The sequence below is a fragment of the Heteronotia binoei genome, chromosome 19 (assembly GCF_032191835.1).
Source record: "Heteronotia binoei isolate CCM8104 ecotype False Entrance Well chromosome 19, APGP_CSIRO_Hbin_v1, whole genome shotgun sequence".
In the NCBI taxonomy this organism is placed as follows: domain Eukaryota; kingdom Metazoa; phylum Chordata; class Lepidosauria; order Squamata; family Gekkonidae; genus Heteronotia; species Heteronotia binoei.
In genome coordinates this window covers 18816032-18831583 of record NC_083241.1, presented here as the reverse complement: position 1 = coordinate 18831583, position 15552 = coordinate 18816032, and the positions used below count along the sequence as shown (strand labels likewise).

General features: G+C 43.9%; 1 protein-coding gene across 1 annotated transcript in view; it reads right to left on the bottom strand.

The window, feature by feature from the left end:
* Positions 1–5182: 5182 nt before the first annotated feature.
* FAH (fumarylacetoacetate hydrolase) overlaps positions 5183–15552 on the bottom strand; it is a 60052-nt gene continuing 49682 nt past the window's right edge. The window contains exons 13-14 of the mRNA XM_060260273.1: positions 10585–10702; positions 5183–5413 (exon numbers count right to left, since the gene is read on the bottom strand). Coding sequence (XP_060116256.1) covers positions 5337–5413; positions 10585–10702 — 195 coding nt within the window. The 3' untranslated portion in view covers positions 5183–5336. The remainder of the gene's footprint in view (positions 5414–10584; positions 10703–15552) is intronic.

Below are 15552 nucleotides of genomic sequence, written 5' to 3'. Positions count from 1 at the left end.
ATTCAGAGGGAATGAATTTGCTCAAAATTGCAGGCTGTTTGATTAAAATGGGTGATGATATGACACCCATTTATTCAGGAGTTAAATCCCAATGAATACAATAGGACTTACTTCTGTGAATGTGCATACTATTGCACAAAATCTCTCCCAGGGTCAGCAGTTGGGGGCAGCCAAGTTCTTTTTCATTACAAGGCTGCTATGCCCTTCACAGCTGCCTGTCAGGCACAACTGTAGTCAAGGCACAAGAACACTGCTAGCAAAAAGCTGGCAACCTTCTCAAGCAATACAGTTGAATCCCTTCTGTCTCTTCCAGATGGCAAAGGAGCGGGAAAAGAGCCAGTGTGACAGTGTCAGAACGGATTAGAGCTCGCTGGGCGACCTTGGCCTATTCACTTTCTCCTTTGGCCTAACTTACCTCACAGGTTTTTGTCAGGATAAGATGGAAGAGGGGAGAATTCTTATATGCCATTCTGAGATGCTTTGGAATAATGGCGGGGTCAAAAATAAATTTAATAGAGGTAGCTAAGAGGAAATGTTGGACAGCATAAATACCTCACTCTGATGCTTCTGGTGATGCCTTCGCAGAAAGATGCCTTGTTCAATGCACACACTGGCCCTGAAACCAACCCTCTTGTCCAGTTAAGTTTTCTTGGAAAGACAATGGAAATTCCGCCTCCACGGGAGTTGCAGTGCTAGACAACAGTGATTTTTGAACTGCATGTGAGAAAGAGCCTCTGCTGTTTTTACTGTAAGTAACAGAAAATTTACTTTCATTCTTAAGGCAATTCTTCCATATCAAGGCCAGTTGTGCTCAGAACCCACCACTTGCTGGAAACCTATTGAGAATGTATTATCTAATAAATAGCTTCAACAGAAAACAATGGCTTGCCATCCATCTCCAACAAGTATTTCTTTTCTAAAAACAAGCTTGCTCTAAACTTGGTTTTTAGAACGTTGTGGGGAGCAGCAGCAAGACTCCCCCTCCCCCACAGCCACAATGCTGGGATTGGAGTAACTTGGATTCAGGGGAGGCAAGGTGGAGAATGACATTCTGCTGGTGGAGGGGGCGTGTTTTGTCACTCACAGTGTTTGGCTAGAAATTGAGTGAACCCTCAATAAAGGGAAAGGGAAACCAGTCACTTTTCTCTCAGCCTAACCTACACCTCAAAGTTGTTGTGAGGATAAAATGCAGGGTAGGAACTCTTATAAATGTGCAGACTGAATGTTGAAAGAAAGATATGATGCATATAGGAGCATATGATTTCTCTCCATATGCCTGAGTTGGTGTAAGGGGACAGAGAACCTTTGTCTGGGAGGCTGTAGTGATTCAGATATTAAGTTTATTGGGCAACTTTCACCTAGTTGCTTAAAGTTCATCCTTACGTTGTTCAAAGATCAAATGGAACATATTCTGATAGAAGAACCTGAGAGGAAGGGTTACAAGAACATAAAACTCCATTATACTGAATTATACATTATACTGAATCAGACCCTTAGTTCATCAAGGTCATATTGTCTACTCAGACTGGCAGCAGGACTCCAGAATATCATCTAGAGATCATTCACATCACATGCTGCTCCTTTGAGCTGGAGATGCTGGGGATTGCATCTGGGACAGGGGTGGTAAACGGTAGCTCTCCAGATGTTTTTTGCCTACAACTCCCATCAGCCCCAGCCAGCATGGCCAATGGCTGGGACTGATGGGAGTTGTAGGCAAAAAAACATCTGGAGAGCTACCGTTGGGTCATCCCTGACCTAGGACTTTCTGCATGCCAAGCAGATGTTCTGCAACTGAGACATGGGCCCTCCTACAGCTGCTCCTCCACTTGCACCTGCTGGAATGGCCTTGGGTCAGCCATAGCTCTGGCAGAGGTTGTCCTTGAAAGGGTAGCTGCTGTATGAGCTCTCAGTCCCACCTACCTCACAGGGTGTCTGTTGGGAGAGGTAAAGGAGATTGTGACCACTCTGAGATTCAGAGTATAGGGTGGGATATAAATCCAATATCTTCTTCTTCTGCTGCTGCTGGCTACAGGCAGTCCCAGATCTCCAGAAAAAGACTCCTTCCCTATGACCACAATTTTCTATCGTTACAACTGCAAATTTGGAGTCATTTGTGTTGGCTACAGAGAATCCACATGGCAGTTTTCCCCTAGAACAGAAAAAGTTACCCTTATAATGAGGTCTCTGTCCCATCTACCCTATTTCTCATCAAATTGCTAATCTATCTCCACAATAGGGATATGCCAGAACTGCTTGTCCCTCTCTGCGTGGCAGACAGGGGCTGTGAGATTGAGCCGTCTCATTATGGAGAGAGCCACCAATTTTTGCATATTGGATTAAAAAAAATTAACCAAGCTTACAAAAATGCACAGATATCACTTATGTATGCTCCCCCCCCCCAGTGTATATGCCCCAAAGGCCAATTTCTTACAGGTGACTGAAGTTTGAAGAATCTGATCCTGAAAAACTCTATTACTTGCAGATTTAATGCAATTGCTTCACAAACATCACCTTAACAAATGCCTTGGGGTGGGGGAGAGAGGGAGGGAGGGGAGCAGCGATCACACACACTAAATAATGCACTTTTGATCCACTTTCAATGCACTTTCCAACTGGATTTTGCCAGTTCACACACAGTAAAATCTGGCCGGGAAGTGCACTGAAAGTGGACTGAAAGAGAATTATTTAGTGTGTGTGACTGCAGCTAGATTCATCTTGTCCCTTTGGCATCCATTAGGAAAATCAATTTCATGCCAGCAGAAACCTGAAAATTTAACAGCTGCAGTTGCACTTTTGCTCCAGGCAACAGGATGTCTACAATTCCCCAAAGTCAAACGTCTTGTTGTTGCTCTAATATACAAGCAACAAAATGGGTTTACAACAGCCAAACTACACCTGCAAATTCTCACTTCTGAAACAACCCCACTGCTTTCTCTTGGACTCTTTCAGTCTCTTGGGTCTTGTTTTTTTTAAAGGCATGATGTTTGGCAGAGCTACCCCTGGGGCAGGGTGAGATGGGGTGGAGTGCTCCTGGCCCTGCACTTTGGTAAGGTGAAGGAAGGAACTTCCCTGAAGAACTATGATTCCCAGGATGAAGGAATATTTGTCCATCAGTTTAAGTCTGCCTTGTAAATGCATCTTTCATCTTGACTGCCAGGGGAGGTGGAACCACTCAAGGCAGCCAAAGGAAGGGCAACAGGTCATACTGATTTTCATTTGCCACAAGATATCTTTGAACTTGGTATTTTGGTGGGCAAAGGCAGGTAACATTTTCCAGACAACATCTGAGGCACCCAAGTCTGATAACATTCATGCAAATGTATCCATCTCATAGGCCACACATCTCGATTGATCGAACATTTAGCAATGAAAACAGCTTTCCACAGAGAGACAGGGAGTCATGCACCTTTTCATCTTGCAGGCATGAGCTACACATGTTAGCCAGCAGCAGTGAATTGATTTGTTGTTGACTTTCCCTTGAGGCAAGGCTTCGTCATTATCCTTTTTTCACCCCTAGTGAAGAAAGGCTCAATTCCATACCTATGACTGATTTATTGGTGCCATCACATTTTCTCATTAATCTTTTTGTCACACATTTTATTCAAATGGGAGGTCACATGTGCCACAACCACTGTATCTAGCTGTCTGTTTTGGATTTTTCTGAGGTGAATGGTAGAAACAATAAATGTGACGAGGTAAAGATTAGCAAGTGGCAGCCCCTGGCTGAACCTTTGAGTCCTTATGTAATGTGAGGAAGGATTGTATGTGCCACCACAAAATAGTGCAATAGGATTAGGATTATAGAAATCTGGAACCAACCAGAAATCTAAAAACAGATCTGAAACAAAACATAAATATTAACATAACACATTGAACAACGCAAAAAAAAAATTGGCTCAACATTAGGAAGAACTTCCTGACAGAGCGGTTCCTCAGAGGAACAGGCTTCCTCAGGAGGTGATGGGCTCTCCTTTGGAGGTTTTTAAATAGAGGGTAGATGGCCATATGACAGCAGAGCTAATCCTGCGGATTTAGGGGGGAGGTATTTGTGAATTTCCTGCATTGTGCAGCAGGTTAGACTAGATGGCCCTGGAAGTCCCTTCCAACTCTGATTCTATGATTCTAAAAATACACAATAGAATAGACCACAGTCCCTAATCATTTATTTAAGTTAGTTTATGAACCATTTTGTACAGTGCAGCTGCTAGGGATACTTAGCACAGTTATGCAAAGAGGTAAAAGAAATAAAGCAGCCAGCTGCAGATGTATTAGCTTAAAAGTAATCTTTACTCAGCTAGGGAGGATAAGGGTAACTTGGAAGTCTACAAAACAAGAAAAGATTCTGACTTCCCAGAGTAGTCTATCTCGGAGCAGAGACCTTAATGCATTCTGCATTTTTTTTTTTTTGCAAGCCCAGAAGAACTTCCTGCTGAAGCTGGCAAAACAAGACAGAAGATACTGGGAACTTTGGCAGCCTCTGAAAGGATGAGGACAGGAGGGGTGGGGAGAGGAGGGTGGAGAAAAGAGCCATGGTCCTGATTAAAGCCCTGGGCAAGCTGAATGCAGCCCACAGGCTGCACTTTTGACACCCCTGGCATAGATGATATAATGTGCAGGTTGAAGCAAGGGAGGCCGATAGAAGATCATCACTCCCCCCCCCCCCCGAGAAAATAGCTGCATTGGTGGATAGACTGTGGCCTTGTATTCCACTGAGTTCCCTCCCTCCCCCAAACCCTCCCATCCCCAGGTTCCACCCCCGCCCCCCGCAAAATCTCCAGGAATTTCCTGACCTAGAGCTGACAACTCTAATTGTAACTTTTCATGCCATAGCACCATCCTATGCAGAGTTACTCCAGTCTAAGTGCCTTGACTTCAGTGGATATAGCCTGAAGTAACTCTGCATAGGATTTCACTGTTAAGAGCAGCATTCAGTACACGCTCAGAGGACCTGCCTTTTTTCAGCCAGTCTGCATATCAGAATGTGATGACACAGCAAAAATAGCTCTCATGGTTCAGCTGTAGTCTTGGATTCTTGTTATGATTGATTTTATCATGATTAATTCTATTGTTGCATTGAATATTTTATTGAGTTTTTTATTGTTAAGTCTGGTTGTTGGTTGCTATGGCATTTTGTTGCTAATGCAAAAGATTGATTGATCGATTGATTATGACAAACAAGAAATTGTCCATAACAAAAATTTAGTGGTTTTTATTATTTTGTACTAATACTAACATTATTGTGCAGTAATAGACCGTAGCATCAGAAACAGGAAAAAAACACCAAGAAAGAATTCTCCTGGCTCCTTTTCTTCTTGGATGCCCTTGAAAAAAGATACTCAAATCAATTTGGCTGGGAGCACTTTTCCAGAACATTCCCCAAAGCCAACTCGATAACCATGTCCCTGGCAGTAGCCTGCAGAATGAGAAAACAAAGTAGTTAGATAATTTTCAGGGCAAGAGAATGGCCTTGTTTGTTGTGGCCCTGAAGTTGAGGAATGAGCTCCCCAAAGACTTTGGGAGGGGAGCATTAGGTAATTCAGGGGCTCACTGAACTCTTTTTAGATGCTACCAGGTTTATATTGAAGCCTATTGTTATAAACTTAGCCTTTCAAGCAGCATAAAAAGGTAAAGGCAGTCCCCTGTGCAAGCACCAGTCGTTTCTGACTCCGGGATGATGTCGCATCACGAAGTTTTCATGGCAGACTTTCTATGGGGTGGTTTGTGAGGCACTCCAAAGGGATCTGTTGAGGTTGGGTGAGTGGGCGTCAACATGGCAGATGAGGTTCAATGTGGCCAAGTGCAAAGTAATGCACATTGGGGCAAAGAATCCCAGCTGCAAATACAAGTTGATGGGGTGTGAACTGGCAGAGAATGACCAAGAGAATGATCTTGGGGTCGTGGTAGATAACTCACTGAAAATGTCAAGACAGTGTGCGATTGCAATAAAAAAGGTCAATGCCATGCTGGGAATTATTAGGAAGGGAATTGAAAACAAATCAGCCAGTATCATAATGCCCCTGTATAAATCGATGGTGCGGTCTCATTTGGAATATTGTGTAGAATTCTGGTCACCGCACCTCAAAAAGGATATTATAGCATTGGAAAAAGTGCAGAAAAGGGCAACTAGAACGATTAAAGGGTTGGAACACTTTCCCTATGAAGAAAGGTTAAAACGCTTAGGGCTCTTTAGCTTGGAGAAACGTCGACTGCGGGGTGACATGATAGAGATTTACAAGATTATGCATGGGATGGAGAAAGTAGAGAAAGAAGTCCTTTTCTCCCTTTCTCACAATACAAGAACTTGTGGGCATTCAATGAAATTGCTGAGCAGTCAGGTTAAAATGGATAGAAGGAAGTACTTCTTCACCCAAAGGGTGATTAACATGTGGAATTCACTGCCACAGGAGGTGGTGGCAGCTACAAGCATAGCCAGCTTCAAGAGGGGGTTAGATAAAAATATGGAGCAGAGGTCCATCAGTGGCTATTAGCCACAGTGTGTGCGTATATATATATATTGGCCACTGTGTGATACAGAGTGTTGGACTGGATGGGCCATTGGCCTGATCCAACATGGCTTCTCTTATGTCATTGCCTTCCCCAGTCATCTACACTCCCCCCCCCCCCAGCAAGCTGGGTACTCATTTTACCAACCTCGGAAGGATGGAAGGCTGAGTCAACCTTGAGCCGGCTACCTGAACCCAGCTTCTGCCGGGATCAAACTCAGGTCATGAGCAGAGCTTGGACTGCAGCACTGCAGCTTTACCACTCTGCACCACAGGGCTCCTCATCAAGCAGCATACTCCAAACACAATGGAACATATTTTCCTGAATTGTGAGTGATGCACCTACACCTCCCACATACATTGTTTATTTCCAAAGTATGTAAAAGGACTTAACCACACTCAGAGAAGGTAATCTCATGTGTCTTTGGGGAAGGAGGTAAAACCAAAGTAATGACTCATCCAGAGATGCAGCAAACAGCCTCAGGATATTTTACTAAGACAGTTTTCAGCTGCCAGGCATCAAGAAAAGGGCAATGCAGACCCACATTAAAAAAAGAGGGAGCTACCAGAATATTTTTTGTGAATGCCTTGCATTGCCGCTGCAGATCTGTAAAGTGTTGTGCAACAGATGCAGCACAGAGAACCCCCAATTGCAGCTCCTGGGTTTAATAAAGAAAAACCTAATTATTGAAATGAACATCTTGCACCTTTTGCAACTAGTGCTGATGTACTCACATGGATTTTTCCACTTCATCTAATTTGCTTCCCAATACTTGGAATTGTAAAAAGTCAAATGCACATTAGCTGCAAGTCTGAGATGCTTGGAAATCACTGCTGTGCTCCAGAAAACATGGCTGACTTACCTGTAACCAGAGGTCATTTTGTAGAAAAATAGGTGGTAGAGCTCATTAGCATAACTCAGTAGAATGCAGAAATATTGTTTATAGCCAAAGGCCATCACAATAGAAAATTAAGAACTTAATGATTTTAAAAAAGACTAAAAGCATCATAAAAAGAAATCAGCTACAAGATAAGATATAAAAGCAAATAATATTGAATTTACAAGATTATGCATGGGATGCAGAAAGTAAAGAAGTACTTTTCTCCCTTTCTCACAATATAAGAACTCATGGGCATTCAATGAAATTGCTGAGCAGTCGGGTTAGAACGGATAAAAAGAAGTACTTCTTCACCCAAAGAGTGATTAACATGGAATTCCCTGCCACAGGAAGTGGTGGCAGCTACAAGCATAGCCAGCTTCAAGAGGGGATTGGATCAAAATATGGAGCTATCAGTGGCTATTAGCCACAGCATATTGTTGGAACTGTCTGGGGCAGTGATGCTCTGTATTCTTGGTGCTTGGGTGGGGTGGGGCAAAGTGGAAGGGCTTCTAGCCCCACTTGTGAACCTCCTGATGGTACTTGGGGGGGTTTTTTGCCACTGTGGGACACAGAGTGTTGAACTGGATGGGCCATTGGCCTGATCCAACATGGCTTCTCTTATGTTCTTATGTTCTTACCGTTAGGCTCAACCATAGTAAACCTAATTAATTACAAATATTAATATGCGATAAAATTGTGAGCACCTAAAATAAAACCAGAATCATAAAATTTATTTATGACTTATTAATATATGCCGCCTCCCCCAGCCAAAAGTAACCCAATGCAAGAAAGGAGAGCCCTGGGCAAGTGAGGCCTGCTTGGACTGGCTAGAGATCCAGCCAGCCCAAGCAGGCCTTGTTCACCTGGGGCTCTCCTTGGCTACCCCCCACCCCCCGTCAAAAGGCCAGCAAGCCACCCACCGCCCAAAATCACATAAGAAGTGGAGAAAGAGTAGTGTGGGCTTCTCCAGGGGTTAGAGAAGGCTTCTGGGAGTGTGGCAAAGCTCCTGGTGGCTGGCTGGCTGCCTGCTCTCCTAATCCAGGAATTGTTATGCAGCTGCACCTACTATTCAATGGACAAAGTAGGTGGGGACGAGGAGGGGGGCCATCAGAAAGGTTCAGGAGCTGCGCTCCTGTGAGCTTCTGCTGAATTTAAGGCCTGCCTATAATTATTGTTCAGCAACAACTGTTGGGACTGAGCTTGTGAAAGCTGGCCACAAAGAAGTCTTTACAAGCTAAACAACTCCAAAGGGGGATACCCCGCCCTCCCAGCAGTTCCGTAGTCAGAACAGATGACTGCCATGACCCACTGGGAGACTGATTGGGACAATGCAGCCCTACCTTTTTTTGGTCCCCCGCAAACAAATAAAGCCTTTTCTTTATGAAAATGTTGAGCTCTGCTGAGCTGGTAAAGGACAGCACTCCCGAGATCTAAGGAATGGAGGGTCTGCACAGTTCTCGAGATGGGGTTCATCTTGAGAGCCAGTCTGGTGTAGTGGTTAAAGTGTGCGGACTCTTATCTGGGAGAACCGGGTTTGATTCCCCACTCCTCCACTTGCACATGCTAGCATGGCCTTGGGTCAGCCATAGCTCTGGCAGAGGTTGTCCTTGAAAGGGCAGCTGCTGTGAGAGCCCTCTCCAGCCCCACACACCTCACAGGGTGTCTGTTGTGTGTGGGGGAGAAGATATAGGAGATTGTAAGCCACTCTGAGATTTGGAAGGCAGAATATAAATCCAATATCCAATACCATCATCAACATCATCATCATCTCTCTTGACTTAGTCCTCTCACTCTGTCCACATGGTCCTCCATGGAAACATACGTCTCTGCAGGTCTTTCCTGTGGATATAATGCCCTTGGCCTTGGGTCAGCCATAGCTCTGGCAGAGGTTGTCCTTGAAGGGGCAGCTGCAGTGAGAGCCTTCTCCAGCCCCACCCACCTCACAGGGTGTCTGTTGTGAGGGAGGAAGGTAAAGGAGATTGTGAGCCGCTCTGAGACTCTTTGGAGTGGAGGGCGGGATATAAATCCAATATCATCATCTTCTTCAGAAAGAAAGAAAACCAGCAAGGCCACTTCTTGGGTGAGGTGAAACTTCCAAACCACCTTAGGTAGAAACTTAAGTCTAGGATGTAGAACCACTCAGCAAAAAAAATTGAGGAACGGGGGGGGGGGGGGGGGTCTATCTTGAGCACAGCCAGTTCACTCACTCTTGTAGTTGAAGTGATACCGATGACTAGGAAGGCAACTGTCTTGAAAGTAGGGCCAGGGAGCATGAAGCTAAAGGTTCACATGGAGGGACCATGAGTTTAGCTAGGACCAAAGACAGGGACAACTAGGTGTTAAGAATAGTGTTGGGGGAAAAAACATTAATTTTGTAAAGTATACTCTATTTTCCAATTTTAATAGGGCCCCGTGGCACAGAAGAAGATATTGGATTTATATCCCACCCTATACTTTGAATCTCAGAGTCTCAGAGCAGTCACAATCTCCTTTACCTCCCCCCCCCCCGAACAACAGACATCCTATGAGGTAGGTGGGGCTGAGACAGCTCTGACAGCAACTGCCCTTTTAAGGACAACTCCGACAAAAGAGTGGTAAGCTACAGTACTGCAGTCCAAGTTCTGCTCATGACCTAAGTTTGATCCTGGCGGAAGCTGGATTAAGGTAGCTTACTCAAGGTTTACTCAGCCTTCAATCCTGAGGTTAGTAAAATGAATACCCAGCTTGTTGGGGGTAAAGTGTATATGACTGGGGAAGGCAATGGCAAACCACCCTGTAAAAAGACTGCCAAGAAAACATCATTATGTGATGTCACACTATAGGGTCAGTAACAACTCGGTGCTTGCACAGGGGACTACCTTTACCTTTTTATTTTCCAATTTTAGTGATTACTGGATTTATATTTTGTATCTTTGGTTATTTCTAATTGACCACTGCAAATTCCAGTCTTTTTAAACTGAAGTACTCTGTATGGAATTGTTCTACAACTATGTAATGTATATCTTCCTTAATTATTGTATCATCTTTTGCACAATCTAAATAAATACTTAAAAAAAATAAGTTCACTTAGCCCTCCCCTGTGTTGATGTTTCTGTCTGAGTTGGACTCAAGTTCATGCTACTTAAACCAACCCCCAAACCCATGCTTAGAGTACCTCATATCTTGTCTCAACTTTACCTTCACACCACATGTACACACACCTGTTAGGATGACTTCATCACCATCTTGCAGAAATTTACGGGATTGCCCATTCCCAAGGTCAATTGCTTTTGTTCCCTTCCAAGACATTTCCAACATAGAACCAAAGTTCTCAGGATCCTGAAAGATGGAGCAAGGACAGACATTTATTTCCATTAGTTTTTTTAAATCAGTTCATTCAAAACTCAGGGATGCTCTACTATCCTAGAGAGTTGAACAAAGCAGGAGTCAAGTTTAACCTTTAAGACCAACCAATTTTTATTTAGAACATAAGCTTTCGTGTAATTTATTTGTGTAAAGAATGTAAACTTTCCTAGAGAGTGTCAAAAATATTTATAGATTCAGTCAATTGAGATGTTAGGCTGAATTGTTTGTCTCTTATTTAATACTTTGTTCTCTGGAAGACTGCCTACAGAATGCTTTTTGAAGTCTAAGAGAACTGTTAAAACAAAGTAAAACAATGTATAAAGAATCCAAATCAGACTTCCGGTTTTGGCAACCTAATGTAGAAAGCGACCCGGGCTAGCTCCCGTGAGTTGCTTTCTAATTGGGCAGTTGAGGGGCCCCCCGTGCTGGGGGACTCGACTTCTGGACCCGGGAAGGGTCTGGGAAGGCTGGTGGCTTGACGGCTCGGAGCGGGATTAACAGCAGTGGCTGTTTCCCAAACCCGCTGTTGCGGCGAGCCTCACTGACCCGATCACCATTTTAAATGGCTGTAGGGTTGAACACCAGTTTCTTTTCCTTTCAACTTTAATTTCAAACCGAAGTGTCTGTATGGAGTGTGGGTTGCACATCGGCGGACTGTAAGTTCTTTTCAATACTTCTATTCATCACTATTGTTGGTGGAGGGACGAGATCTTATGAATGAAAGTTTATGGAACGGAGATAAAGTGACTATAAAGTAGGAGCGGGGGAATATCCAGCTCCCTTTTCTCACTTTGGAGGCATCCAAAAGTTTCCCTGCCTAGAATCTTGAATCTTATAATACTCCAAACTTGTTCCAAGAAGGTGGTGCAGATTCACACCACTTTCTATATAAAAATCTGCTAACCAACTTATATTAAACTGAGCTGACTTGCTCAATGTATGCTGTGAAGTTACTGCAGAAGCACAAGGCCTGACTGAGTTATAGAGCCACAGAGACTATACTCAGCTGTGAAATCTGTGAAGATCAATTCTTAGGGTGGCGATTTTCTGGTCTAAAAATCAGAGAGGTATATAAAATTAAACTGAAAGACAAAGAGATATATGTTGAAAACAACTTTGCTGGTTTCAAAGATTTTAATGGTGTGGAAGCAAAATCTGTGGTGAGTTTCAAGAAAGAATTAAAAAAATACAACATCAACTTAATTTATTGTTGGTAGAGGAAGTGGAGAAAAAGTTAAGACATGCTAAACAAAATTATTTTGAATTTGCTAATAAACCGGGAAGGTGGCGGGCATATAAACTGAGAAAGAAAAAGTACTAAAAGAATAACAACAGTACTGAGGGATGAAAATAATAAAGAGAAATTTCAATGACAGGAAATAAGTCAAATTGTGGAACAATTTTATAAAAAATTATATGGAACCAAACAAGTTCAAGGGGAGCATTTAACAAAATATCTTGAGAAACATAATCTCAACAAATTTTCAGAGGAACAACGGGAAATCTTAAATGAACCAATAACGATAAGACAACTAGAAGAAGCAATAGCAAAGCAAAAGAATGCTAAATCATCGGGTCCAGATGGTCTTCCAGCGGAATACTACAAAGCATCTGAAGATTGTTTATTGAAACCATTTAAACAACTCATGGAAGTGATACAAAAAGAAGCGGAAATTCCAAATTCATAGCAAGAAGCAACAATATCTTTAATTCAAAAAAGAAGGTGAAGATCTGAAAGATATAAAGAACTTTAGACCAATCTCTCTACTGAATGTGGACTATAAAATTTTTCCCTATATATTGGCACAACGATTAAAAAAAATTCTATCGGTCATCATTCATCGAGACCAAGCAGGATTTCTTCCTAGAAGATATCTGAAAGATAATGTCAGAACAATATGCAATATAATTGAATACTATTAGAATCATCCAGAGAAACAATTGGCATTAATATGCCTAGACGCAGAAAAGGCCTTTGACAATGTTCGCTGGCAATTCATGATACAGCAATTGAAGGGGATGGAATGTAGTGAACCTTTTTTAAGAGCAATACAATCAATATATTCTCCCCAATCAGCAAAGGTGATGGTGAATGGTGAACTATCAGACTCAATTCCTATTCAGAAAGGTACAAGACAAGGCTGTCCATTATCACCACTCTTAGTTATCTTATGTTTGGAGATATTGAATATCCAAATAAGACCCAAATATTAAAGGGGCAGTGATCAAGGGTGAACAATATAAATTGAGAGCATTTGCAGATGACTTGGTCTTTATTTTGGAACAACCACTAGACTCAATTGACTCCCTGACAAATAAAATTGAGCAGTTTGGCTATTGGGCAGGCCTGAAGACAGGGGAGAGAGCTCTACACAGCCCCACTTCAAAGAAAAAGATGCTGTAAGGTAGCCTCCATGCCTAGAGGAGACTGCTGGAGCACAATGGCAGGATCTCAGTTAATTACTTTCAGCATTTCACGTATAAGGATACATCTGCTCATCAATCTCCAAGTTTGACATATTTCCTTCACGATGTTTTCCCTTGGAATGAAACCCAAACAAATGGTGACCATATAAACTCAGCTTGTTATTTCTATTTGGTCCTTGAATCTGTTAAACATCTTCATTATACTGTATCCTAAGTTGCTGATCACCCTCTACCTATATTATGGATTGGTAATTTCCATTTCATTGTATCTGAAGAACTGTGCATGCATACAAAAGTTCATATCTTGAATAAAACTTTGTTGGTCTTAAGGGTGCCAGTGGACTCTAATTTTCTTCTACATTCGCTGCTGTGAAGATCACAAGAGGGACTCAAGTCCACAGTTGTGTCAAGTCGGCTGGATTCAATAATGAGTCTTTGGGTAAAACAAAGCTTCTAGTTTATTGAAAGCAGAACTGAAGACCATGATAGAGATTGAAGGACTGGGGTACATGGACAGTAACCAAGCATTTAAGGTATAGAGCAAAGGATTCCTACGGGCGGGGCACTCTATGCAATATATTTTCGCACAAGGATGTTACCCCCTCGTTCCCAAGCCAAGGCCTTGGCGCTTAACACCCTCACAGACACCCAGCTTGAGAAGGCTCCACAATCTTGTTCACATATCAGCATTTCAAAGCAGACTACACAACAAAGGCATAGCTAAGAGGAGGAGGGGGGAGGAGAGGTAGCTAGCAGCATCGGTGTTCCGTAAGAGCCCAGAATCCCTTGCTTCTGAACCAGAGTTAGACAACATGTTAATAACAATACAGCAGACTTGACATACTGCCCCCCCTAAGCCCCCCCTACGGCGCGGGCTCGAGGTTGCTCCTGATTATGGCTCTGTGTTTCGGAACTGTGCTTCGTTGACTCTGATTGGTGCCAATCGGTCGAGTGCGGGCTTCGACGAAGTAAGCTGCAATGAAATACAGGGTGGATTTTACCAAGAGCCGGAGGCAAATCTAATTCCACTGTTACTGGGTTAATTACCCGCTTGATCTTAAAGGGCCCCACGAATTTAAAAGCCAGCTTCCTGGATGGTTGGGAAAGGGGTAGATTTTTCGTTGACAAGTATACCGAGTCCCCAACTTTTAGTTCCCAGACTGGCACGTGAGACTTGTCGTATTGCCTCTTGTAAGCCTCTTTTGCTGTTTTTAAGTTTTCCTGGATAGCTGGCCAGCACTGGCTAGGTCCCTGCCACCACTGCTCGAAGGCGGAGCCCGTCCCTGGACCTTCCCCCCCCGGCAGCATCGGGATTGGTTTTCCCTCATACCCAAACACTGTGGATGAGGGGGAGGCTTTAGTGGAACTGTGAGCACTGTTGTTATAGGCATATTCTGCAAAAGGGAGGAGGTCTACCCAGTCGGACTGGCGTTGACTCACAAAGCATCGTAAATACTGTTCCAGCACCCCATTCACTCTCTCCGTCTGTCCGTCCGTCTGGGGGTGGTATGCTGAGCTTAGCCCCTGCTCCATTCCTAACAGTTTGCAGAACTCCCGCCAAAAGGTGGCAACGAACTGAGGCCCCCGGTCACTAATAACCTTGTCTGGAATTGAGTGGAGTTTGGCCACGTGATCAAAGAATAAGGCGGCCAGTTTCTTGGCTGTGGGTAATTGGGCACAGGGGATGAAGTGGGCTTGTTTTGAAAACATGTCCACCACCACCAAAATGACTGTTTTCCCCCTCGACGAAGGGAGTTCTACTATGAAATCCATGGACACAATGGACCAGGGGCGTTTGGCTGTTTCTAGTGGCAGCAAGAGACCCGGGGGCTTCCCTCCCCTCTTCTTCGCCATTATGCACACCGGGCAACCGGTCACAAATTCTGACACGTCCTTTCGTAGAGACGGCCACCAAAACTGCCGGTTCACTAAGTGCAAGGTTTTTACATAGCAAAAGTGACCGGCCAGCTTGGACGAATGGCACAGTTGCAAGATTTCCCTTCTCAGTGACATCGGTACGTAGAGTTTCCCCCCCTTGTACCACAACCCGTCCTTTCCCTTCTGCACTCCCTCGGGCCGCCCACCTCCCTCCCTCTCGGTCTCCAAGGCAATGCGCTCGCGGCTGAGCCCGTCTAGCTCCCTCCTTTTCTGTGAGCGGGTGGTGACCATGGCCGCCACTTGCGTGGGGGAAATTAGCGAGTCAACCACCTCTTCCCTCTGACTTTCGTGTTGCGGGAGCCTGGATAGGGCGTCGGCTAAGAAATTCCGGGTCCCCGGAATGTGTTTTAGGGTGAAATCGAACTTTGAAAAGAATCCTGCCCACCGGATTTGTTTTTCACTTAATTTCCTCTTCCCAGTGAGGGCTTCGAGATTTTTGTGATCAGTCCAGATCTCGA